The sequence below is a fragment of the Oncorhynchus masou genome, chromosome 25 (assembly GCF_036934945.1).
Source record: "Oncorhynchus masou masou isolate Uvic2021 chromosome 25, UVic_Omas_1.1, whole genome shotgun sequence".
NCBI classification, from domain to species: domain Eukaryota; kingdom Metazoa; phylum Chordata; class Actinopteri; order Salmoniformes; family Salmonidae; genus Oncorhynchus; species Oncorhynchus masou.
In genome coordinates this window covers 4,152,924-4,180,297 of record NC_088236.1, presented here as the reverse complement: position 1 = coordinate 4,180,297, position 27,374 = coordinate 4,152,924, and the positions used below count along the sequence as shown (strand labels likewise).

The following is a 27,374-nucleotide window of genomic DNA, read 5'->3' as shown; positions in this document are numbered from 1 at the left end:
CAGGTCTTTCAGCTCACAGCTTCTACAACCATTTAATTGACAGGTCTTTCAGCTCACAGCTTCTACAACCATTTAATTGACAGGTCTTTCAGCTCACTGCTTCTACAACCATTTAATTGACAGGTCTTTCAGCTCACAGCTTCAACAACCATTTAATTGACAGGTCTTTCAGCTCACAGCTTCTCCAACCATTTAATTGACAGGTCTTTCAGCTCACAGCTTCTACAACCATTTTATTGACAGAACTGTCAACTTCTACAACCGTTTCTGAACCTTACCGTCTGGTTCTCAGACAGTATTTCTGGGGGAACTCGTGTTGATCTCGGCTTCAGCCTATTGGGGGGTTGGAGGGTTTCAGGCCTACCCAGGCATTGACATCCTGAGGTACTTAAACAGCTCCCGGAGTTCCACAAATACACAACCTCCATGTTGGCCGGTTAATCTAAATAAGTTGCTCATTTTAGCTGCTCAGACTTTTCTACCGTGAAAAAAATCACCCCCCTGAGATACAGCCCATTGGGGAAAAAATGATCATAAATGTTGTGTTTCTCCATTGACACAGAAATTATGTCTTGAGATCTGGAAATCTTGCTTTAATCTTGAGTTAAGTGTATTTGTTTACAACATATCTTGAAGTGGGGTCTCTCAATAAGTTTAATTTAGTTATTTATATAGATAAACAGAGACTCATATTCAATGGGGTGTATAATTTTTGACACCCACGATAAATAATACAATCATACAAATACTGCGCTATATAAAATTTAAAAAATGGGAATATGCATTATTTTATACTAATACAATTGCTCAGAGAACAATATTTTGTATAACAAGTAATAAAAATATATAAAAAAGATGGGATAAAAATGATTGGATCCCTGTTGTCAATACTCTAGAACCCTCCCCTGTTGTCAATACTCTAGAACCCTCCCCTGTTGTCAATACTCTAGAACCCTCCCCTGTTGTCAATACTCTAGAACCCTCCCCTGTTGTCAATACTCTAGAACCCTCCCCTGTTGTCAATACTCTAGAACCCTCCCCTGTTGTCAATACTCTAGAACCCTCCCCTGATGTCAATACTCTAGAACCCTCCCCTGATGTCAATACTCTAGAACCCTCCCCTGTTGTCAATACTCTAGAACCCTCCCATGTTGTCAATACTCTAGAACCCTCCCCTGTTGTCAATACTCTAGAACCCTCCCCTGTTGTCAATACTCTAGCACCCTCCCCTGTTGTCAATACTCTAGCACCCTCCCCTGTTGTCAATACTCTAGAACCGTCCCCTGATGTCAATACTCTAGAACCCTCCCCTGATGTCAATACTCTAGAACCCTCCCCTGATGTCAATACTCTAGAACCCTCCCCTGTTGTCAATACTCTAGAACCCTCCCCTGTTGTCAATACTCTAGCATCCTCCGCTGTTGTCAATACTCTAGAACCCTCCCCTGTTATCAATACTCTAGCATCCTCCCCCGTTGACAATACTCTAGCACCCTCCCCTGTTGTCAATACTCTAGAACCCTCCCCTGTTATCAATACTCTAGCATCCTCCCCCGTTGACAATACTCTAGCATCCTTTCCTGTTGTCAAAACTCTAGAACCCTCCCCTGTTGTCAATACTCTAGAACTATCCTCTGTTGTCAATACTCTAGAACCCTCGCCTGTTGTCAATACTCTAGAACCCTCCCCTGTTTTCAATACTCTAGCACCCTCCACTGTTTTCAATACTCTAGCACCCTCCCCTGTTTTCAATACTCTAGCACCCTCCCCTGTTGTCAATACTCTAGAACCCTCCCCTGTTTTCAATACTCTAGGACCCTCCCCTGTTGTCAATACTCTAGCACCCTCCCCTGTTTTCAATACTCTAGCACCCTCCCCTGTTGTCAATACTCTAGAACCCTCCCCTATTTGTCAATACTCTAGCATCCTCCCCTGCTGTCAATACTCTAGAACCCTCCCCTGTTGTCAATACTCTAGAACCATCGCCTGTTGTCAATACTCTAGCACCCTCCCCTGTTGTCAATACTCTAGAACCCTCCCCTGTTTTCAATACTCTAGAACCCTCCCATGTTGTCAATACTCTAGAACCCTCCCCTGTTTTCAATACTCTAGCATCCTCCCCTGCTGTCAATACATCCAGGATCCTCCCCTATTTGTCAATACTCTAGCATCCTCCCCTGATGTCAATACTCTAGAACCCTCCCCTGTTGTCAATACTCTAGCATTCTCCCGTTTTCAATACTCTAGCATCCTCCCCTGCTGCCAATACTCTAGAACCCTCTTCTGCTGTCAATACTCTAGCATCCTCCCATGCTGTCAATACTCTAGCATCCTCACATGATGTCAATACTCTAGAACCCTCTCCTGTTGTCAATATTCTAGAACCCTCCCATTTTCAATACTCTAGCATCCTCCCCTGTTGTCAATACTCTAGAACCCTCCCCTGTTTTCAATACTCTAGAACCCTCCCATGTTGTCAATACTCTAGAACCCTCCCCTGTTTTCAATACTCTAGCATCCTCCCCTGCTGTCAATACATCCAGGATCCTCCCCTATTTGTCAATACTCTAGCATCCTCCCCTGCTGTCAATACTCTAGCATCCTCCCCTGTTGTCAATACTCTAGAACCCTCCACTGTTTTGAATACTCTAGAACCCTCCCCTGTTTTGAATCGTCTAGAACCCTCCCTTGTTTTGAAAAGTCTAGAACCCTCCTCTGTTGTCAATACTCTAGAACCCTCCCCTGTCATCAATACTCCAGAACCCTCCCCTGTTGTCAATACTCGATATCTGCAGCACTCCACAAACCAGGCCTTAATGGTAGAGTGGCCAGACAGAAGCCACTCCTCAGTAAAAGGCACATGACAGCCCACTTGGAGTTTGCCAAAAGGCAGCTAAAGGATTCTCAGACCATGAGAAACAACATTCTCTGGTCTGATGAAACCAAGATTTAATAATTTGTCTTGAATGCCAAGAGTCAAGTCTGGGGGAAACCTGGCACCATCCCTACGGTGAAGCATGCTGTTGGCAACTTGAGATGATCTCCAGAGAAGAATGGGAAAAACTCCCCAAATAAAGGTATACCAAGCTTGTAGCGTCATACACACGAAGACTCAAGGCTGTAATCGCTGCCAAAGGTGCTTCAACAAAGTACTGAGTAGGGTCAAGGTCAGAATACATACATAAATGTGATATTTCTGTTTTTAATTTTTAATACATTTGCAAATATTTCTAAAAACCTGTGTTTGCTTAGTCATTATGGGGTATTGTGTGTAGATTGATGAGGATATCTATATATTTTTATTTATTTTAGATTAAGGCTGTAACGTCACAAAATGTGGAAAAAGTCAAGGGGTCTGAATACTTTCAGAATGCACTGTATATACAACGCCCAATTTTTCAGTTTTTGAATTGTTTAAAAAGTTTGAAATATCCAATAAATGTCGTTCCACTTCATGATTGTGTCCCACTTGTTGTTGATTCTTCACAAAAAAATACAGTTTTATATATTTTTGTTTGAAGCCTGAAATGTGGCAAAAGTTCGCAAAGTTCAAGGGGGCCGAATACTTTCGCAAAGCACTGTAAATCTATATCTATAGAGAGGATACTACAGCTCCTATATTACTTCCGCTGTTCACCGACACAGTCATCAGTTAACAGTCTGAGTATGAGCAGTATGATCTCCTACAGCTCCAACAGATCATACAGCTCCGACAGCTCCTACTCCTACAGTTCCTACAGATCCGACAGCTCCAACAGATCCGACAGCTCCTACTCCTACAGTTCCTACAGATCCTACAGATACTACAGCTCCAAAAGATCCTACAGCTCTTACTCCTACAGTTCCTACAGTTCCTACAGATCCGACAGCTCCTACTCCTACAGTTCCTACAGATCCTACAGATACTACAGCTCCAAAAGATCCTACAGCTCTTACTCCTACAGTTCCTACAGTTCCTACAGATCCGATAGCTCCAACAGATCCGACAGCTCCTACTCCTACAGTTCCTACAGATCCTACAGATACTACAGCTCCTACTCCTACAGTTCCTACAGTTCCGACAGCTCCAACAGATCCGACAGCTCCAACAGATCCGACAGCTCCAACAGATCCGACAGCTCCTACTCCTACAGTTCCTACAGATCCTACAGATACTACAGCTCCAACAGCTCCTACAGCTCCTACTCCTACAGTTCCTACAGATCCGACAGCTCCAACAGATCCGACAGCTCCAACAGATCCGACAGCTCCAACAGATCCGACAGCTCCTACTCCTACAGTTCCTACAGATCCTACAGATACTACAGCTCCAACAGCTCCTACAGCTCCTACTCCTACAGTTCCTACAGTTCCTACAGATCCGACAGCTCCAACAGATCCGACAGCTCCAACAGCTCCAACAGCTCCTACAGCTCCTACTCCTACAGTTCCTACAGTTCCTACAGATCCGACAGCTTCAACAGATCCGACAGCTCCTACTCCTACAGTTCCTACAGATCCTACAGATACTACAGCTCCAACAGCTCCTACAGCTCCTACTCCTACAGCTCCAACAGCTCCTACAGCTCCTACTCCTACAGTTCCTACAGTTCCTACAGATCCGACAGCTCCAACAGATCCGACAGCTCCAACAGATCCGACAGCTCCAACAGATCCTACAGCTCTTACTTCTACAATTCCTACAGTTCCTACAGATCCGACAGCTCCAACAGCTCCAACAGCTCCTACTCCTACAGTTCCTACAGATCCTACAGATACTACAGCTCCTACAGCTCCTACTCCTACAGTTCCTACAGTTCCGACAGATCCGACAGCTCCTACTCCTACAGTTCCTACAATTCCTACAGATCCTACAGATACTACAGCTCCTACAGCTCCTACAGCTCCTACTCCTACAGTTCCTACAATTCCTACAGATCCTACAGATACTACAGCTCCAACAGCTCCTACAGCTCCTACTCCTACAGTTCCTACAGTTCCTACAGATCCTACAGATCCTACAGTTCCGACAGATCCGACAGCTCCTACTCCTACAGTTCCTACAATTCCTACAGATCCTACAGCTTCAACAGCTCATACTCCTACAGCTTCTTCAGCTCTGACAGCTCATACTCCTACAGTTCCTACAGTTCATACAGCTCCTAAATCTCATGCAGCTCATACTCCTACAGCTCCTACTCCTACAGCTCCTATACCTCCTACAGCTCCTACTCCTACAGCCCACACTCCGAAAGCTCCAACATCTCCTACTCCTACGGCTCATACTCCTACAGTTCCTACTCCTACAGATCCTACTCCTACAGCTCATACTCCGACAGCTTCTACAACTCACAATCTGACAGCTCATACTCCTACAGCTCCTACAGCTCACAGTCCTAAAGCTCATACTCCTACAGCTCCTACAGATCCTACAGCTCCTACAGCTCCTACAGCTCAAACTCCTAAAGCTAATACTCCTACAGCTCCTACATATCATACTCCGTCAGCTCATACTCCTACAGCTCCTACAGCTCAAACTCCTACAGCTCAAACTCCTACAGCTAATACTCCTACAGCTCATACTCCTACAGCTCCTACAGATCATACTCCATCAGCTCATACTCCTACAGCTCCTACAGCTCATACTCCTACAGCTCCTACAGCTCAAACTCCTACAGCTCATACTCCTACAGCTCCTACAGCTACTACTCCTACAGCTCATACTCCTACAGATCCTACTCCTACAGATCCTACTCCTACAGCTTCTGCAACTCATAATCTGACAGCTCATATTCCTACAGCTCACAGTCTTAAAGCTCCTACAGCTCATACTCCTACAGCTCCTAGAGATCCTACAGCTCCTACTCCTACAGCTCAAACTCCTACAGCTCAAAATCCTACAGCTCAAACTCCTACAGCTCAAACTCCTACAGCTCATACTCCTACACCTCCTACATATCATACTCCTACAGCTCCTACATATCATACTCCTACAGCTCCTACAGCTCCTACTCCTAAAGCTCATACTCCTACAGCTCATACTCCTACAGCTCCTGCAGCTCATACTCCTACAGCTCCTACTCCTAAAGCTCATACTCCTACAGCTCATACTCCTACAGCTCCTGCAGCTCATACTCCTACAGCTCATACTCCTACAGCTCCTGCAGCTCATACTCCTACACCTCCTACATATCATACTCCTACAGCTCCTACAGCTCATACTCAAAAAGCTCATACTCCTACAGCTCATACTCCTACAGCTCCTGCAGCTCATACTCCTACAGCTCATACTCCTACAGCTCCTACAGATCATACTCCGTCCGCTCATACTCCTACAGCTAATACTCCTACAGCTCATACTCCTACAGCTCATACTCCTACAGCTCCTACAGATCATACTCCGTCAGCTCATACTCCTACAGCTCATAATCTTACAGCTCCTACAGCTCAAACTCCTACAGCTCATACTCCTACAGCTCATACTCCTACAGCTCATACTCCTACAGATCCTACTCCTACAGATCCTACTCCTACAGATCCTACTCCTACAGCTTCTACAACTCATAATCTGACAGCTCATATTCCTACAGCTCACAGTCTTAAAGCTCCTACAGCTCATACTCCTAAAGCTCATACTCCTACAGCTCCTAGAGATCCTACAGCTCCTACAGTTCCTGCAGCTCATACTCCTACAGCTCCTACTCCTAAAGCTCCTACTCCTACAGCTCAAACTCCTACAGCTCAAACTCCTACAGCTCAAACTCCTACACCTCCTACATATCATACTCCTACAGCTCCTACAGCTCCTACTCCTACAGCTCCTACTCCTACAGCTCCTACAGCTCAAACTCCTACAGCTCCTACAGATCATACTCCTACAGCTCATACTCCTACAGCTCCTACAGCTCATACTCCTACAGCTCCTACTCCTACGGCTCAAACTCCTACAGCTCCTACAGCTCATACTCCTACAGCTCATACAGCTCATACTCCTACAGCTCATACAGCTCCTACTCCTACAGCTCATACTCCTAAAGCTCCTACAGCTCATACTCCTACAGCTCATATTCCTACAGCTCCTACAGCTCATACTCCTACAGCTCCTACAGATCATACTCCTACAGCTCATTCTCCTACAGCTCCTACAGCTCATACTCCTACAGCTCCTACAGCTCATACTCCTACAGCTCATACTCCTACAGCTCATACTCCTACAGCTCCTACAGCTCATACTCCTACAGCTCCAACAGCTCATACCCCTACAGCTCATACTCCTACAGCAGATACAGCTCTAACAGTTCATACTCCTACATTTCCAACAGCTCATACTCCTATAGTTCATACTCCTAAAGCTCCTACAGCTCCTACTCCTACAGCTCATGCTCCTAAAGCTCCTACAGATCATACTCCTACAGCTCCTACAGCTCATACTCCTACAGCTCATACTCCTACAGCTCCTATAGCTCATACTCCTACATCTCATACTCCTACAGCTCCTACAGCTCATACTCCTACAGCTCCAACAGCTCATACTCCTACAACTCCTACAGCTCGTACTCCTATAGTTCATACTCCTACAACTCATGAAGCTCCTACAGCTCATACTCCTACAGCTCCTACAGCTCATACTCCTATAGTTCATACTCCTAAAGCTCCTACAGCTCATACTCCTACAGTTCCTACAGCTCATACTTCTACAGCTCATACTCCTACAGCTCCTACAGTTCTGACAGCTCCAACAGCTCATACTCCTACAACTCATGAAGCTCCTACAGCTCATACTCCTACAGCTCCTACAGCTCATACTCCTATAGTTCATACTCCTAAAGCTCCTACAGCTCCTACTCCTACAGCTCCTACAGCTCATACTTCTACAGCTCCTACAGCTCATACTTCTACAGCTCCTACAGCTCATACTTCTACAGCTCCTACAGCTCATACTTCTACAGCTCCTACAGCTCATACTTCTACAGCTCCTACAGCTAATACTTCTACAGCTCCTACAACTCATACTTCTACAGCTCCTACAGCTCATACTTCTACAGCTCCTACAGCTCATACTCCTACAGCTCCTACAACTCATACTTCTACAGCTCCTACAGCTCATACTTCTACAGCTCCTACAGCTCATACTTCTACAGCTCCTACAGCTCATACTTATACAGCTCCTACAGCTCATACTTCTACAGCTCCTACAGCTAATACTTCTACATCTCCTACAACTCATACTTCTACAGCTCCTACAGCTCATACTTCTACAGCTCCTACAGCTCATACTCCTACAGCTCCTACAGCTCATACTTCTACAGCTCCTACAGCTCATACTTCTACAGCTCCTACAGCTCATACTTCTACAGCTCCTACAGCTCATACTTCTACAGCTCATACTTCTACAGCTCCTACAGCTCATACTTCTACAGCTCCTACAGCTCATACTTCTACAGCTCCTACAGCTCATACTCCTACAGCTCCTATAGCTCCAACATATCCTAGGGTTCATACAGCTGATACAACACATAACTCTGAAACCATCCAAATGAGAACCAAAATATACATTCAGAACCCAGCCTCATTGCCTTTGGCAAGCTACTCCACAGACAGAGAGGAGGACGCAGGCAAGGAGACAGACAGACAGACAGACAGACAGACAGACAGACAGACAGACGCGTGCGCGTGTGCCTGGGTGTGTCAGATGAAGCATGGCCTGCTGGAAACAAGTTCCTGTATGGGGCCGAGCGACACGACGTCGAGGGTTCAGAGAAGACACGGGTCAGTGACCATGCAGCCCACAGCATTACTGGACTGGACTTAACTCACTGACTAAATCTCTTTAAACCCCCCCCATCTCTCTCTCTGGCCTTTCTCTTTTCATCTTTCACTGTCCTCTTCTCAAAAGCTCTTTCCCTCTGCAATCTCTCTATTTATTGTCGCTCTTTCACTCTTTTCTCCATTCCGTTCTGGTCTCTCTCTCTCTCTCTCTCTCCCCCTCCCTCCCCTCTCCCCCCTCTCTCTCCCTCCACCTCTCCCTCCCCTCTCTCCCCGCCCCCCCCTCTCTCCCCCCTTTCTCTCTCTCCCTCTCTCTCTCTCTCCCTCCCCCTCTCTCTCTCCCCCCCTCTCTCTCTCACTCCCCCTCTCTCACTCCCCCTCTCTCCCTCTCCCCCTCTCTCTCTCTCTCTCCCCCTCTTCCTACCCCCCTCTCTCTCCCCCTCTCTCCTCTCTCCCTCCCCTCTCCCTCCCCCTCTCTCTCTCTTTCCCTCTCCCTCTCTCCCTCCCCCTCTCTCCTCTCTCCCTCTCTCACTCCCCTCTCTCTCCCTCCCTCTCTCTCCCTCCCTCTCTCTCCCTCCCCTCTCTCTCCCTCCCTCCCTCTCTCTCCCCCCTCTCTCTCCCCTCTCTCTCTCCCCCCTCTCTCTCTCTCTCTCCCCCTCTCTCTCTCTCTCTCTCCCCCTCTCTCCCTCCCCCTCTCTCCCCTCTCTCCCCCTCTCTCTCTCTCTCTCCCTCCCTCCCTCTCTCTCTCTCTCTCCCCCTCTCTCCCTCCCTCTCTCTCCCCCTCTCTCCCCTCTCTCTCCTCTCTCTCCCTCCCTCCCCTCTCTCTCTCCCTCCTCTCTCTCTCCCTCCCCTCTCTCTCCCTCCCCCCTCTCTCTCTCTCTCTCCCTCCCCTCTCTCTCCCCTCTCCCCTCCATACTCAACTTGTATCATGTTTTGCCAATAGGCTGTTAGGCTGTTATTGTAAATAAGAATGTATTCTTAACTGCCTTAAATAAAAGTTAAATAAAAAAAATTAAAAACATCTGGAGCATCAGCATTTGTGGGTTCGATTTCAGGCTCAAAATGCCCAGAAACAAATAACTTTCTTCTGAAACTCATCAGTCTATTCTTGTTCTGAGAAATAAAGACTATTCCATGCGAGAAATTGCCAAGAAACTGAAGATCTCGTTCAACGCTGTGCAATACTCCCTTCACAGAACAGCACAAACTGTCTCTAACCAGAATAGAAAGAGGAGTGGGAGGCCCCGGTGCACAACTGAGCAAGAGGACAAGTACATTAGCGTGTCTAGTTTGAGAAACAGACGCCTCACAAGTCCTCAACTGGCAGCTTCATTAAATAGTACCTGCAAAACACCAGTCTCAACATCAACAGTGAAACAGGCGACTCTGCGATGTTGGCCTTCTGGGCAGAGTCACAAAGAAAATATCTCAGACTGGCCAATATCTCAGACTGGCCAATATCTCAGACTGGCCAATTAAAAGAAAATAATAAGATGGGCAAAAGAACAGACACTGGACAGAGGAAGATTGGAGAAAAAAAGTGCTATGGACAGACAAATCTAAGTTTGAGGTGTTCGGATCATTCGCGAGACGCCATCTGTCAGTGGAGGCAATGTGATGGTCTGGGGGAGGCAATGTGATGGTCTGGGGGAGGCAATGTGTTGGTCTGGGGGAGGCAATGTGATGGTCTGGGGGTGGCAATGTGATGGTCTGGGGGTGCTTTGGTGGTGGTAAAGTGGGAGGTTTGTACAGGGTAAAAGGGATCTTGAAGAAGGTAGACTATCACTCCATTTTGCAACGCCATGCCCTGTGGACGACGCTGAATTGGAGCCAATTTCCTCCTACAACAGGACAATGACCCAAAGCACAGCTCCAAACTATGCAAGAACTATTTAGGGAAGAAGCAGTCAGCTGGTATTCTGTCTATAATGGAGTGGCCAGCACAGTCACCAGATCTCAACCCTATTGAGCGGTTCTGGGAGCAGCCTGACCGTATGGTACGTAAGCGGTGCCCATCAAGCCAGTCCAACTTGTGGGAGGAGCTTCAGGAAGCATGGGGTGAAATCTCTTCAGATCACCTCAACACATTGACAACTAGAATGCCACAGGTCTGCAAGGCTGTAATTGCTGCATATGAAGGAGTATTTGACGAAAGCAAAGTTTGAAAGACCCAAGTATTATTGAAATGTAAAAAAAAAAATCATGATTAATAACCTTGTCAATGTCTTGACTATATTTCCTATTCATTATGCAACTCATTTCATGTCTGTTTTCATGGAAAACAGTGACCCCAAACTTTTGAACGGTAGTGTATATAGGGTTTAGTCTTCAGGGAACGCAACAATAATCATCCCTATCATGTACCATCTTCAAACTGACGTCAGGAGCACGTAAAAGGAGAAGTGTAAGAACGCTGTACCCTCGTGGAATTAACACCGTTTTAATGGCAGATTCTTGTAACCGACAGTGTCTGCTAATGTGTGATCACGTTTGAGTTCCTTGCGGAGTTAAAAAAAAAACGTGATATAATTCTTCATAATCAACACAGTTTTAAGCTAGTCAGGCACACACACACACACACATGCGCACACACACACACACACACACACACACACACACACACACACACACACACACACACACACACACACACACACACACACACACACACACACACACACACACACTCCTGCCTGACTAGCTATCATAATGATGACTGCTAAGGGTTTTGACAAATCCCTCAACACCTCTCTTATTCTCTTCCTTCCTTCCTTCCCTCTCCACAGTGTGTGTGTGTGTGTGTGTGTGTGTGTGTGTGTGTGTGAGTGTGTACGCACAATCCATCAGGCCCAACTAATTCCCGCTCCTCCCTCTTGTTTTCTTTTCTCTTCCTCTCGTCAGACAACACTAAGCCTCTGCCATTTAAAAAAAAGTCCATTTAAAAAAAAGGATCTGACAGTCAGTTCAACCCGAGAGGGAGAGGGAGAGAGAGAGAGAGAGCCACGCTTTCCTTTCAAAATGGAGCCTGTGTGACTAAAGCCTATTAACGACAGGCAGTTACGGGTGTGTTAAGTTATGATCGCTCTCACGTCCGGTCAATGGGAGCATGAGCACGTACACACACTAGACCACTGCAGAACATAGTCTACAGTCCCCCCTGGAGACAGTGGAAGGAAGGTAAGTACACACACAGCTACTTCAACAGGAGCAGCGGAATGCAGAGAGAGAGAAAGAGAGAGAGGGAGAGAGAGAGAGAGAGAGGGGGAGAGGGAGAGAGAGAGAAAGAGAGAGAAAGAGAGAGAGAGAGAGAGAAAGAGAGAGGGAGAGGGAGAGGGGGAGAGACAGAGACAGAGACAGAGGGAGAGGGAGAGGGAGAGGGAGAGGGAGAGAGAGGGAGAGGGAGAGAGAGGGAGAAAGCGAGAGAGAGAGAAAGTGAGAGAGTGAGAGAGAGAGAGAGAGAGAGAGAGAGAGAAAGCGAGAGAGAGAGAGAGAGAGAAAGCGAGAGAGAGAGAAAGCAAGAGAGAAAGAGAGAGTGAGAGAGAGAGGAAGGAGGGGAACAGTGAGGAGCTTGCTGTGGGAGTGTGTGACCCACTTTACTCAGTGCTAACAAGCCCACACACACACACACACACACCCGCTTCTACATATTTACTGCAAATACATAATGCATACAGTATGAAACTCAACGGCTAGTCCCAGGCCTAGTCTGAAGAACCTACAGTAGTCCGACACTTTCCCAACTGCCCCTTGTCATCAGGAAGTGACCCACCAAGCTAAACCGCTAAATGACCAGCCATCCTGGTGATAAATACCTGGCCCATTTAAATCACAGAACACAGAACTAACACAGACGGACAACACAGCTAGCTAGTTTCTATCAGTGGGTGAATGAATTATTTCTCAGCTGCTCCTGAAGTTAGACGGAAGCTAAACAGGCGGATGGGCTGCTGCACAAGAGGATTGGAGCTAACTCAAAATGACAACATCTCATTTTGGGGGGGCACTGATGAACCTGAGAGACCAAAACAGACAACAGGAGAGAATGACAAAGGAATGGAAAGGAACATAGCTGTTGGACTAGTTTAGGAGAGAGAGTAGAACATAGCTGTTGGACTAGTTTAGGAGAGAGAGAGAGTAGAACATAGCTGTTGGACTAGTTTAGGAGAGAGAGAGAGTAGAACATAGCTGTTGGACTAGTTTAGGGGAGAGAGTAGAACATAGCTGTTGGACTAGTTTAGGAGAGAGAGAGAGTAGAACATAGCTGTTGGACTAGTTTAGGGGAGAGAGAGAGAGTAGAATATAGCTGTTGGACTAGTTTAGGGGAGAGAGTAGAACATAGCTGTTGGACTAGTTTAGGAGAGAGAGAGAGTAGAACATAGCTGTTGGACTAGTTTAGGAGAGAGAGTAGAACATAGATGTTGGAATAGTTTAGGAGAGAGAGAGAGTAGAACATAGCTGTTGGACTAGTTTAGGAGAGAGAGAGAGAGTAGAACATAGCTGTTGGACTAGTTTAGGAGAGAAATTAGAACATAGCTGTTGGACTAGTTTAGGGGAGAGAGAGAGAGTAGAACATAGCTGTTGGACTAGTTTAGGAGAGAGAGTAGAACATAGCTGTTGGACTAGTTTAGGAGAGAGAGAGTAGAACATAGATGTTGGACTAGTTTAGGAGAGAGAGTAGAACATAGCTGTTGGACTAGTTTAGGAGAGAGAGTAGAACATAGCTGTTGGACTAGTTTAGGGGAGAGAGAGAGAGTAGAACATAGCTGTTGGACTAGTTTAGGAGAGAGAGTAGAACATAGCTGTTGGACTAGTTTAGGAGAGAGAGAGAGTAGAACATAGATGTTGGACTAGTTTAGGAGAGAGAGTAGAACATAGCTGTTGGACTAGTTTAGGAGAGAGAGTAGAACATAGATGTTGGACTAGTTTAGGGGAGAGAGAGAGAGAGAGTAGAACATAGCTGTTGGACTAGTTTAAGAGAGAGAGTAGAACATAGATGTTGGACTAGTTTAGGAGAGAGAGTAGAACATAGCTGTTGGACTAGTTTAGGAGAGAGAGTAGAACATAGATGTTGGACTAGTTTAGGAGAGAGAGTAGAACATAGATGTTGGACTAGTTTAGGGGAGAGAGAGAGAGAGTAGAACATAGCTGTTGGACTAGTTTAAGAGAGAGAGTAGAACATAGATGTTGGACTAGTTTAGGAGAGAGAGTAGAACATAGATGTTGGACTAGTTTAGGAGAGAGAGAGAGTAGAACATAGCTGTTGGACTAGTTTAGGGGAGAGAGAGAGAGTAGAATATAGCTGTTGGACTAGTTTAGGGGAGAGAGTAGAACATAGCTGTTGGACTAGTTTAGGAGAGAGAGAGAGTAGAACATAGCTGTTGGACTAGTTTAGGAGAGAGAGTAGAACATAGATGTTGGAATAGTTTAGGAGAGAGAGTAGAACATAGCTGTTGGACTAGTTTAGGAGAGAGAGTAGAACATAGCTGTTGGACTAGTTTAGGAGAGAGAGTAGAACATAGCTGTTGGACTAGTTTAAGAGAGAGAGAGAGTAGAACATAGCTGTTGGACTAGTTTAGGGGAGAGAGAGAGTAGAACATAGCTGTTGGACTAGTTTAGGAGAGAGAGAGAGTAGAACATAGCTGTTGGACTAGTTTAAGAGAGAGAGTAGAACATAGCTGTTGGACTAGTTTAGGGGAGAGAGAGAGAGTAGAATATAGCTGTTGGACTAGTTTAGGAGAGAGACTAGAACATAGCTGTTGGACTAGTTTAGGAGAGAGAGAGAGTAGAACATAGCTGTTGGACTAGTTTAGGAGAGAGAGAGAGAGTAGAACATAGATGTTGGACTAGTTTAGGAGAGAGAGTAGAACATAGCTGTTGGACTAGTTTAGGAGAGAAATTAGAACATAGCTGTTGGACTAGTTTAGGGGAGAGAGAGAGAGTAGAACATAGCTGTTGGACTAGTTTAGGAGAGAGAGTAGAACATAGCTGTTGGACTAGTTTAGGAGAGAGAGAGAGTAGAACATAGATGTTGGACTAGTTTAGGAGAGAGAGTAGAACATAGCTGTTGGACTAGTTTAGGAGAGAGAGTAGAACATAGCTGTTGGACTAGTTTAGGGGAGAGAGAGAGAGAGTAGAACATAGCTGTTGGACTAGTTTAGGAGAGAGAGTAGAACATAGCTGTTGGACTAGTTTAGGAGAGAGAGAGAGAGTAGAACATAGATGTTGGACTAGTTTAGGAGAGAGAGTAGAACATAGCTGTTGGACTAGTTTAGGAGAGAGAGTAGAACATAGATGTTGGACTAGTTTAGGGGAGAGAGAGAGAGAGAGTAGAACATAGCTGTTGGACTAGTTTAAGAGAGAGAGTAGAACATAGATGTTGGACTAGTTTAGGAGAGAGAGTAGAACATAGCTGTTGGACTAGTTTAGGAGAGAGAGTAGAACATAGATGTTGGACTAGTTTAGGAGAGAGAGTAGAACATAGATGTTGGACTAGTTTAGGGGAGAGAGAGAGAGTAGAACATAGCTGTTGGACTAGTTTAAGAGAGAGAGTAGAACATAGATGTTGGACTAGTTTAGGAGAGAGAGTAGAACATAGATGTTGGACTAGTTTAGGAGAGAGAGTAGAACATAGCTGTTGGACTAGTTTAGTAGAGAGAGTAGAACATAGCTGTTGGACTAGTTTAGGAGAGAGAGTAGAACATAGCTGTTGGAATAGTTTAGGAGAGAGTAGAACATAGCTGTCGGACTAGATTAGGAGAGAGAGTAGAACATAGCTGTTGGATGAGTTTAAGAGAGAGAGTAGAACATAGATGTTGGAATAGTTTAGGAGAGAGAGTAGAACATAGCTGTTGGACTAGTTTAGGGGAGAGAGAGTAGAACATAGCTGTTGGACTAGTTTAGGAGAGAGAGTAGAACATAGCTGTTGGACTAGTTTAAGAGAGAGAGTAGAAGATAGCTGTTGGACTAGTTTAGGAGAGAGAGTAGAACATAGCTGTTGGACTAGTTTAAGAAAGAGAGTAGAACATAGCTGTTGGACTAGTTTAGGGGAGAGAGAGAGTAGAACATAGCTGTTGGACTAGTTTAGGAGAGAGAGTAGAACATAGCTGTTGGACTAGTTTAGGAGAGAGAGTAGAAGATAGCTGTTGGACTAGTTTAGGAGAGAGAGTAGAACATAGCTGTTGGACTAGTTTAAGAAAGAGAGTAGAACATAGCTGTTGGACTAGTTTAGGGGAGAGAGTAGAACATAGCTGTTGGACTAGTTTAAGAAAGAGAGTATAACATAGCTGTTGGACTAGTTTAGGGGAGAGAGAGAGTAGAACATAGCTGTTGGACTAGTTTAGGAGAGAGAGTAGAACATAGCTGTTGGACTAGTTTAAGAGAGAGAGTAGAACATAGCTGTTGGACTAGTTTAGGAGAGAGAGTAGAACATAGCTGTTGGACTAGTTTAGGAGAGAGAGTAGAACATAGCTGTTGGACTAGTTTAGGAGAGAGAGTAGAACATAGCTGTTGGACTAGTTTAAGAGAGAGAGAGAGTAGAACATAGCTGTTGGACTAGTTTAGGGGAGAGAGAGAGAGTAGAACATAGCTGTTGGACTAGTTTAGGAGAGAGAGAGAGTAGAACATAGCTGTTGGACTAGTTTAAGAGAGAGAGTAGAACATAGCTGTTGGACTAGTTTAGGGGAGAGAGAGAGAGTAGAATATAGCTGTTGGACTAGTTTAGGAGAGAGACTAGAACATAGCTGTTGGACTAGTTTAAGAGAGAGAGTAGAACATAGCTGTTGGACTAGTTTAGGAGAGAGAGAGAGTAGAACATAGCTGTTGGACTAGTTTAAGAGAGAGAATAGAACAGCTGTTGGACTAGTTTAGGAGAGAGAGAGAGTAGAACATAGCTGTTGGACTAGTTTAGGAGAGAGAGAGAGTAGAACATAGATGTTGGACTAGTTTAGGAGAGAGAGTAGAACATAGCTGTTGGACTAGTTTAGGAGAGAGATTAGAACATAGCTGTTGGACTAGTTTAGGGGAGAGAGAGAGAGTAGAACATAGCTGTTGGACTAGTTTAGGAGAGAGAGTAGAACATAGCTGTTGGACTAGTTTAGGAGAGAGAGAGAGTAGAACATAGATGTTGGACTAGTTTAGGAGAGAGAGTAGAACATAGATGTTGGACTAGTTTAGGAGAGAGAGTAGAACATAGCTGTTGGACTAGTTTAGGAGAGAGAGTAGAACATAGCTGTTGGACTAGTTTAGGGGAGAGAGAGAGTAGAACATAGCTGTTGGACTAGTTTAGGAGAGAGAGTAGAACATAGCTGTTGGACTAGTTTAGGAGAGAGAGAGAGAGTAGAACATAGATGTTGGACTAGTTTAGGAGAGAGAGTAGAACATAGCTGTTGGACTAGTTTAGGAGAGAGAGTAGAACATAGCTGTTGGACTAGTTTAGGGAGAGAGAGAGAGAGTAGAACATAGCTGTTGGACTAGTTTAAGAGAGAGAGTAGAACATAGATGTTGGACTAGTTTAGGAGAGAGAGTAGAACATAGCTGTTGGACTAGTTTAGGAGAGAGAGTAGAACATAGCTGTTAGACTAGTTTAAGAGAGAGAGTAGAACATAGCTGTTGGACTAGTTTAAGAGAGAGAGTAGAACATAGATGTTGGACTAGTTTAGGAGAGAGAGTAGAACATAGATGTTGGACTAGTTTAAGAGAGAGAGTAGAACATAGCTGTTGGACTAGTTTAGGAGAGAGAGTAGAACATAGATGTTGGACTAGTTTAGGAGAGAGAGTAGAACATAGATGTTGGACTAGTTTAAGAGAGAGAGTAGAACATAGCTGTTGGACTAGTTTAGGAGAGAGAGTAGAACATAGCTGTTGGACTAGTTTAGGAGAGAGAGTAGAACATAGCTGTTGGAATAGTTTAGGAGAGAGTAGAACATAGCTGTCGGACTAGTTTAGGAGAGAGAGTAGAACATAGCTGTTGGATGAGTTTAAGAGAGAGAGTAGAACATAGATGTTGGAATAGTTTAGGAGAGAGAGTAGAACATAGCTGTTGGACTAGTTTAGGGGAGAGAGAGTAGAACATAGCTGTTGGACTAGTTTAGGAGAGAGAGTAGAACATAGCTGTTGGACTAGTTTAAGAGAGAGAGTAGAAGATAGCTGTTGGACTAGTTTAGGAGAGAGAGTAGAACATAGCTGTTGGACTAGTTTAAGAAAGAGAGTAGAACATAGCTGTTGGACTAGTTTAGGGGAGAGAGAGAGTAGAACATAGCTGTTGGACTAGTTTAGGAGAGAGAGTAGAACATAGCTGTTGGACTAGTTTAAGAAAGAGAGTAGAACATAGCTGTTGGACTAGTTTAGGGGAGAGAGAGAGTAGAAGATAGCTGTTGGACTAGTTTAGGAGAGAGAGTAGAACATAGCTGTTGGACTAGTTTAAGAAAGAGAGTAGAACATAGCTGTTGGACTAGTTTAGGGGAGAGAGAGAGTAGAACATAGCTGTTGGACTAGTTTAGGAGAGAGAGTAGAACATAGCTGTTGGACTAGTTTAAGAAAGAGAGTAGAACATAGCTGTTGGACTAGTTTAGGGGAGAGAGAGAGAGTAGAACATAGATGTTGGACTAGTTTAGGAGAGAGAGTAGAACAGCTGTTGGACTAGTTTAGGAGAGAGAGTAGAACATAGCTGTTGGACTAGTTTAGGAGAGAGACTAGAACATAGCTGTTGGACTAGTTTAAGAGAGAGAGTAGAACATAGCTGTTGGACTAGTTTAGGAGAGAGAGAGAGTAGAACATAGCTGTTGGACTAGTTTAAGAGAGAGAATAGAACAGCTGTTGGACTAGTTTAGGAGAGAGAGAGAGTAGAACATAGCTGTTGGACTAGTTTAGGAGAGAGAGAGAGTAGAACATAGATGTTGGACTAGTTTAGGAGAGAGAGTAGAACATAGCTGTTGGACTAGTTTAGGAGAGAGATTAGAACATAGCTGTTGGACTAGTTTAGGGGAGAGAGAGAGAGTAGAACATAGCTGTTGGACTAGTTTAGGAGAGAGAGTAGAACATAGCTGTTGGACTAGTTCAGGAGAGACAGAGAGTAGAACATAGATGTTGGACTAGTTTAGGAGAGAGAGTAGAACATAGCTGTTGGACTAGTTTAGGAGAGAGAGTAGAACATAGCTGTTGGACTAGTTTAGGGGAGAGAGAGAGAGTAGAACATAGCTGTTGGACTAGTTTAGGAGAGAGAGTAGAACATAGCTGTTGGACTAGTTTAGGAGAGAGAGAGAGTAGAACATAGATGTTGGACTAGTTTAGGAGAGAGAGTAGAACATAGCTGTTGGACTAGTTTAGGAGAGAGAGTAGAACATAGCTGTTGGACTAGTTTAGGGGAGAGAGAGAGAGAGAGTAGAACATAGCTGTTGGACTAGTTTAAGAGAGAGAGTAGAACATAGATGTTGGACTAGTTTAGGAGAGAGAGTAGAACATAGCTGTTGGACTAGTTTAGGAGAGAGAGTAGAACATAGCTGTTAGACTAGTTTAAGAGAGAGAGTAGAACATAGCTGTTGGACTAGTTTAAGAGAGAGAGTAGAACATAGATGTTGGACTAGTTTAGGAGAGAGAGTAGAACATAGATGTTGGACTAGTTTAAGAGAGAGAGTAGAACATAGCTGTTGGACTAGTTTAGGAGAGAGAGTAGAACATAGCTGTTGGACTAGTTTAGGAGAGAGAGTAGAACATAGCTGTTGGAATAGTTTAGGAGAGAGTAGAACATAGCTGTCGGACTAGTTTAGGAGAGAGAGTAGAACATAGCTGTTGGACTAGTTTAGGGGAGAGAGAGTAGAACATAGCTGTTGGACTAGTTTAGGAGAGAGAGTAGAACATAGCTGTTGGACTAGTTTAAGAGAGAGAGTAGAAGATAGCTGTTGGACTAGTTTAGGAGAGAGAGTAGAACATAGCTGTTGGACTAGTTTAAGAAAGAGAGTAGAACATAGCTGTTGGACTAGTTTAGGGGAGAGAGAGAGTAGAACATAGCTGTTGGACTAGTTTAGGGGAGAGAGAGAGTAGAACATAGCTGTTGGACTAGTTTAGGAGAGAGAGTAGAACATAGCTGTTGGACTAGTTTAGGAGAGAGAGTAGAACATAGCTGTTGGACTAGTTTAAGAAAGAGAGTAGAACATAGCTGTTGGACTAGTTTAGGGGAGAGAGTAGAACATAGCTGTTGGACTAGTTTAAGAAAGAGAGTATAACATAGCTGTTGGACTAGTTTAGGGGAGAGAGAGAGTAGAACATAGCTGTTGGACTAGTTTAGGAGAGAGAGTAGAACATAGCTTTTGGACTAGTTTAAGAGAGAGAGCAGAAGATAGCTGTTGGACTAGTTTAGGGGAGAGAGAGAGTAGAACATAGCTGTTGGACTAGTTTAGGAGAGAGAGTAGAACATAGCTGTTGGACTAGTTTAAGAAAGAGAGTAGAACATAGCTGTTGGACTAGTTTAGGAGAGAGAGTAGAACATAGCTGTTGGACTAGTTCAAGAGAAACTAGCATATAGCTGTTGGACTAGTTCAAGAGAAACTAGCATATAGCTGTTGGACTAGTTCAAGAGAGACTAGCATATAGCTGTTGGACTAGTTCAAGAGAAACTAGCATATAGCTGTTGGACTAGTTCAAGAGAGACTAGCATATAGCTGTTGGACTAGTTCAAGAGAGACAAGCATATAGCTGTTGGACTAGTTCAAGAGAAACTAGCATATAGCTGTTGGACTAGTTCAAGAGAAACTAGCATATAGCTGTTGGACTAGTTCAAGAGAAACTAGCATATAGCTGTTGGACTAGTTCAAGAGAAACTAGCATATAGCTGTTGGACTAGTTCAAGAGAAACTAGCATATAGCTGTTGGACTAGTTCAAGAGAAACTAGCATATAGCTGTTGGACTAGTTCAAGCGAAACTAGCATATAGCTGTTTTTTGTTGTTTTTTAACCTTTATTTAACCAGGTAGGCTAGTTGAGAACACCTTTATTTAACCAGGTAGGCTAGTTGAGAACACCTTTATTTAACCAGGTAGGCTAGTTGAGAACACCTTTATTTAACCAGGTAGGCTAGTTGAGAACACCTTTATTTAACCAGGTAGGCTAGTTGAGAACACCTTTATTTAACCAGGTAGGCTAGTTGAGAACACCTTTATTTAACCAGGTAGGCTAGTTGAGAACACCTTTATTTAACCAGGTAGGCTAGTTGAGAACACCTTTATTTAACCAGGTAGGCTAGTTGAGAACACCTTTATTTAACCAGGTAGGCTAGTTGAGAACACCTTTATTTAACCAGGTAGGCTAGTTGAGAACACCTTTATTTAACCAGGTAGGCTAGTTGAGAACACCTTTATTTAACCAGGTAGGCTAGTTGAGAACACCTTTATTTAACCAGGTAGGCTAGTTGAGAACACCTTTATTTAACCAGGTAGGCTAGTTGAGAACACCTTTATTTAACCAGGTAGGCTAGTTGAGAACACCTTTATTTAACCAGGTAGGCTAGTTGAGAACAAGTTCTCATTTACAACTGCATTCTGGCCAAGATAAAGCATAGCAGTGTGAACAGACAACAACACAGAGTTACACATGGAGTAAACATTTAACAAGTCAATAACCCAGTAGAAAAAAAAGAGAGTCTATATACATTGTGTGCAAAAGGCATGAGGAGGTAGGCGAATAATTACAATTTAGCAGATTAACACTGGAGTGATAAATGATCAGATGGTCATGTACAGGTAGAGATACTGGTGTTCAAAAGAGCAGAAAAGTAAATAAATATAAACAGTATGGGGACGGGGTAGGTAAATTGGGTGGGCTATTTACCGATAGACTATGTAAAGCTGCAGCGATCGGACTAGTTGGACTAGTTCAAGAGAGACTAGCATATAGCTGTTGGAGTAGTTCCAGGCCCTAATCCCTACGACTCGAAAGAGATGGCACAAGAGAGGCAGACAAGCCGCTCGTCAGATGTGGCAGGGCTTGTGAACTATCATGGACTACAAAGAGCTGGCCAGTGACGGGAAGCTACCAAATGAGATAAATGCCTTCTATTCTCGCTTCAAGTCGAGCAACACTGAACCATGAATGAGAGCAATAGTTGTTCAGGATGATTATGTGATCACACTCTCCGTAGCCGTTGTGAGTAAAACCTATAAATAGGTTAACATTCACAAAGCCATAGGGCCAGCTATATTACCAGGGCACATACTTAGAGGATACGCTGACCAGTTGGCAAATTGTCTTCACTGACATTGTCAAGGTAACTTTCTTAAATGACTATTGCCCCACAGCGCTCACATCTGTAGACATGAAAGGCGTTGAAAGGCTGGTTATGGCTCACATCAACACAATAACAGAAACACTAGACACACTCCAATTCGCAAACCGCCCCAGCAGATCCACAGATGAAGCAAACTCTATTGCAATCCACACTACCCTCTGCCACCTGGATAAGGGGTACACCTATGTGAGAATTTTACTAAAGAGTGGCTCCTGTCTGGCCACTCTACCATGAAGGCCTGATTGGTGAAGTGCTGCAGAGAGATCGAAGGAATTGTCTGTAGAACTCTGAGACAGAATTGTTTTGAGGCACAGATCTGGGAAAAGGTTCCAAAACATTTCTGCAGCATTGAAGGTCCCCAAGAACACAGTGGCCTCCATCATTCTTAAATGGAAGAAGTGTTGAAGCACCAAGACTCATCCTAGAGCTGAACACCTGACCAAACTGAGCAATCGGGCGAGAAGGGCCTTGGTCAGGGAGGTGACCAAGACCCCGATGGTCACTATGACAGAGCTCCAGGGTTCCTCTGCGGAGATGGGAGAACCTTCCAGAAGGACAAACATCTATGCAGCCCTCCACCAATCAGGCCTTTATGGTAGAGTTGTCAGACGGAAGCCACTCCTCAGTAAAAGGCACATGACAGCCGACTTGGAGTTTGCCAAAAGGCACCTAAAGGATTCTAATACAATAAGAAACAAGATTCTCTGGTCTGATGAAACCAAGATTGAACTCTTTGGCCTGAATGCCAAGTGTCACATCTTGACGAAACCTGGCACCATCCCTACAGTGAAGCATGGTGGTGGCAGCATCATGCTGTGGGGATGTTTTTCAGCGGCAGGGACTGGGAGACGAGTCAGGATCGAGAGAAAGATTAACGGAGAAAAGTACAGAGAGATCCTTGATGAAAACCTACTCCATAGCACTCAGGACCTCAGACTGGATTCACCTTCCAATAGGACAACAACCCTAAGCACACAGCCAAGACAACGCAGGAGTGGCTTCAGAACAAGTCTCTGGAGAGACCTGAAAATACCTGTGCAGCGACGCTCCCCATCAAAACAGACAGAGCTTGAGAGGATCAGCAGAGAAGAATGGGAGAAACTCCCCAAATACAGGTGTGCCAAGTTGTAGCATCACACCCAACAAGACTCAAGGATGTAATCACTGCCAAAGATGCTTCAACAAAGTACTGAGTAAAGGGTCTGAATACTTATGTAAATGTAATATTTCAGATTTTTATATTTAATAAATGAGCTACATTTCTAAAAACCTGTTTTTGCTTTCTCATTATGGCGTATTGTGTGTAGATTGATTAGGGGAAAAACCATTTCATCAACCTTTATTTAACCAGGCAAGTCAGTTAAGAACAAATTCTTATTTTCAATGACGGCCTGGGAAGAGTGGGTTAACTGCCTGTTCAGGGGCAGAACGACAGATTTGTACCTTGTCAGCTCGGGGGTTTGAACTCGCAACCTTCCGGTTGCTAGTCCAACACTCTAACCACTCTAGCCACTAGGCTACCCTGCTGGGTTTAAACAATTTAAAAAATAAGGCTGTAACGTAACAAAATGTGGAAAAAGTCAAGGGGTCTGAATACTTTCCGAATTCACTGTAGATTAAAGACTGCCAGATTTTTCACAGGGTGTTCATTTAATGACTGTTGTAAATCCCTTTTCAGTATTTGTGAGTTCAGCATTATTCAAATTATGTTGTTTCCAGTATTATATTCAACCACGAGTGTACTACTGTAGTACTGAGTTATACCTGTATGCCATGTGGTGGAGGATGGGAGATACCATGTGGTGGAGGAAGGGGAGAAACCATGTGGCGGAGGATGGGAGATACCATGTGGTGGAGGAAGGGAAATACCATGTGGTGGAGGAAGGGGAGATACCATGTGGTGGAGGAAGGGGAGAAACCATGTGGCGGAGGATGGGAGATACCATGTGGTGGAGGAAGGGGAGATACCATGTGGTGGAGGAAGGGGAGATACCATGTGGTGGAGGAAGGGGAGATACCATGTGGTAGAGGAAGGGGAGATACCATGTGGTAGAGGATGGGCGATACCATGTGGTGGAGGAAGGGGAGATACCATGTGGTGGAGGATGGGAGATACCATGTGGTAGAGGAAGGGAGATACCATGTGGTGGAGGATGGGAGTTACCATGTGGTGGAGGATGGGAGATACCATGTGGTGGAGGATGGGAGATACCATGTGGTGGAGGATGGGAGATACCATGTGGTGGAGGATGGGAGATACCATGTGATGGAGGATGGGAGATACCATGTGGTAGAGGAAGGGAGGAGAATAATTATCATAATAGGACTAACAGCAAGACAAGTGGAGGGAAGCTCAACAGAAACCATGCCAGCCAGCCAGGCGAGCCAGGATGAATTGAAGTGATTTGCACATTAATAAAGTGATAATTGCTCCATAGAAGCCCACTTTGTGATCTGAAAGGTAAGGTGATGTTCAGTTCAGAGCTCATCTGATCTGAAGAGTATGTATATTATCTATCCTTTACCCCTACCTACAGTATACTGCTGTTACTGTCTATTATCTATCCTTTACCCCTACCTACAGTATACTGCTGTTACTGTCTATTATCTATCCTTTACCACTACCTACAGTATACTGCTGTTACTGTCTATTATCTATCCTTTACCCCTACCTACAGTATACTGCTGTTACTGTCTATTATCTATCCTTTACCACTACCTACAGTATACTGCTGTTACTGTCTATTATCTATCCTTTACCCCTACCTACAGTATACTGCTGTTACTGTCTATTATCTATCCTTTACCCCTACCTACAGTATACTGCTGTTACTGTCTATTATCTATCCTTTACCCCCTACCTGCAGTATACTGCTGTTACTGTCTATTATCTATCCTTTACCCCTACCTACAGTATACTGCTGTTACTGTCTATTATCTATCCTTTACCCCTACCTACAGTATAGTGCTGTTACTGTCTATTATCTATCCTTTACCCCTACCTACAGTATACTGCTGCTACTGTCTATTATCTATCCTTTACCCCTACCTACAGTATACTGCTGCTACTGTCTATTATCTATCCTTTACCCCTACCTACAGTATACTGCTGTTACTGTCTATTATCTATCCTTTACCCCTACCTACAGTATACTGCTGTTACTGTCTATTATCTATCCTTTACCCCTACCTACAGTATACTGCTGTTACTGTCTAATATCTATCCTTTACCCCTACCTACAGTATACTGCTGTTACTGTCTATTATCTATCCTTTACCCCTACCTACAGTATACTGCTGTTACTGTCTATTATCTATCCTTTACCCCTACCTACAGTATACTGCTGTTACTGTCTATTATCTATCCTTTACCCCTACCTACAGTATACTGCTGTTACTGTCTATTATCTATCCTTTACCCCTACCTACAGTATACTGCTGTTACTGTCTATTATCTATCCATTACCCCTACCTACAGTATACTGCTGTTACTGTCTATTATCTATCCTTTACCCCTACCTACAGTATACTGCTGTTACTGTCTATTATCTATCCATTACCCCTACCTACAGTATACTGCTGTTACTGTCTATTATCTATCCTTTACCCCTACCTACAGTATACTGCTGTTACTGTCTATTATCCATCCTGTTGCCTAGTCACTGTACCCCTACCTATGTGTATTGTACATACGTTATGTACCTCAATTACCTCGCACCCCTGCACATCGACTCAGTACTGGTACCCCGTGTATTTTCGGCAAGTTATCGTTACTCATTGTGTATTTATTCCTCATGTTATAATTTTCTTTTTGAATTATTTCTCTATTTTCTGTCTTTCTGCGTTGCTGGGACGGGCCCAGTAAAGTAAGCATTTTGGTGTTAGTCGACACCTGTTGTTTACAAAGCATATGACAAATAACATTTGACTGGATTTGAAGCGTTGGACTTGTTTAAGAGAACGAAGTGAAGCAGAAGATGAAGGACAGATACAAGACATCCTCTACAGATATCAGAGGGAAAGTGAAGATGAAGGACAGATACAAGACATCCTCTACAGATATCAGAGGGAAAGTGAAGATGAAGGTCAGATACAAGACATCCTCTGCAGATATCAGAGGGAAAGTGAAAATGAAGGACAGATACAGGACATCCTCTACAGATATCAGAGGGAAAGTGAAGATGAAGGTCAGATACAAGACATCCTCTACAGATATCAGAGGGAAAGTGAAGATGAAGGACAGATACAGGACATCCTCTACAGATATCAGAGGGAAAGTGAAGATGAAGGTCAGATACAAGACATCCTCTACAGATATCAGAGGGAAAGTGAAGATGAAGGTCAGATACAAGACATCCTCTACAGATATCAGAGGGAAAGTGAAGATGAAGGACAGATACAGGACATCCTCTACAGATATCAGAGGGAAAGTGAAGATGAAGGTCAGATACAAGACATCCTCTACAGATATCAGAGGGAAAGTGAAGATGAAGGTCAGATACAGGACATCCTCTACAGATATCAGAGGGAAAGTGTTTGTAGCTCTAAGCAGATAGAGATCCAACACAGTTGTTATAGCTCATAGTCTCAAAACACACCCTCATCGAGAGAGAAAGAGGACACAATCCCACACCTAAACACAAGAGACAAACACTGTAAACGCACACGTACTGTGGTAGGTCGAGACCGAGAGAGGCTGAGGCTGCTGGCTGCGAGGTCCTCCCAAACTCCGTGCCTGGGATGAGGTTCCATGTTCTCCTGATTGTCGCTGGGAGAAGCAGAGGAGGAAGAAGACGAGGCGCAGGTACTGACCAGGTCCGGCAGGCTGGTGGACGGATACCGATGGAAATCAACTTCAGACTCCTCCTGAATGAACCAGAGGAAGAGAGGAGAACAGTGAGCCTGTGTGTGTGTGTGTGTGTGTGTGTGTATTTTTAACGTTGATTCTGAAAGCCAGCCTGCATTTCCCTTCAAGCCGATTAAGATCTCTTGAATGTTTTAGATGTTTCCACACGCACACTACAACCCTCCCACTAACACACTACAACCCTTCCACACTACAACCCTCCCACTAACACACTACAACCCTCCCACTAACACACTACAACCCTTCCACACTACAACCCTCCCACTAACACACTACAACCCTCCCACTAACACACTACAACCTTCCCACACTACAACCCTCCCACTAACGCACTACAACCCTCCCACACTACAACCCTTCCACACTACAACCCTCCCACTAACACACTACAACCCTCCCACACTACAACCCTTCCACACCACAACCCTCCCACTAACACACTACAACCCTCCCACACTACAACCCTCCCACTAACACACTACAACC

General features: G+C 44.3%; 1 protein-coding gene across 1 annotated transcript in view; it reads right to left on the bottom strand.

Moving 5' to 3' along the window:
• The window catches only part of LOC135513697 (PDZ domain-containing protein 2-like), a 230,329-nt gene that overhangs the window by 93,729 nt on the left and 109,226 nt on the right, over window positions 1–27,374 (bottom strand). The window contains exon 6 of the mRNA XM_064936570.1: window positions 26,693–26,887. Within this exon, the coding sequence (XP_064792642.1) occupies window positions 26,693–26,887 (195 nt within the window). The remainder of the gene's footprint in view (window positions 1–26,692; window positions 26,888–27,374) is intronic.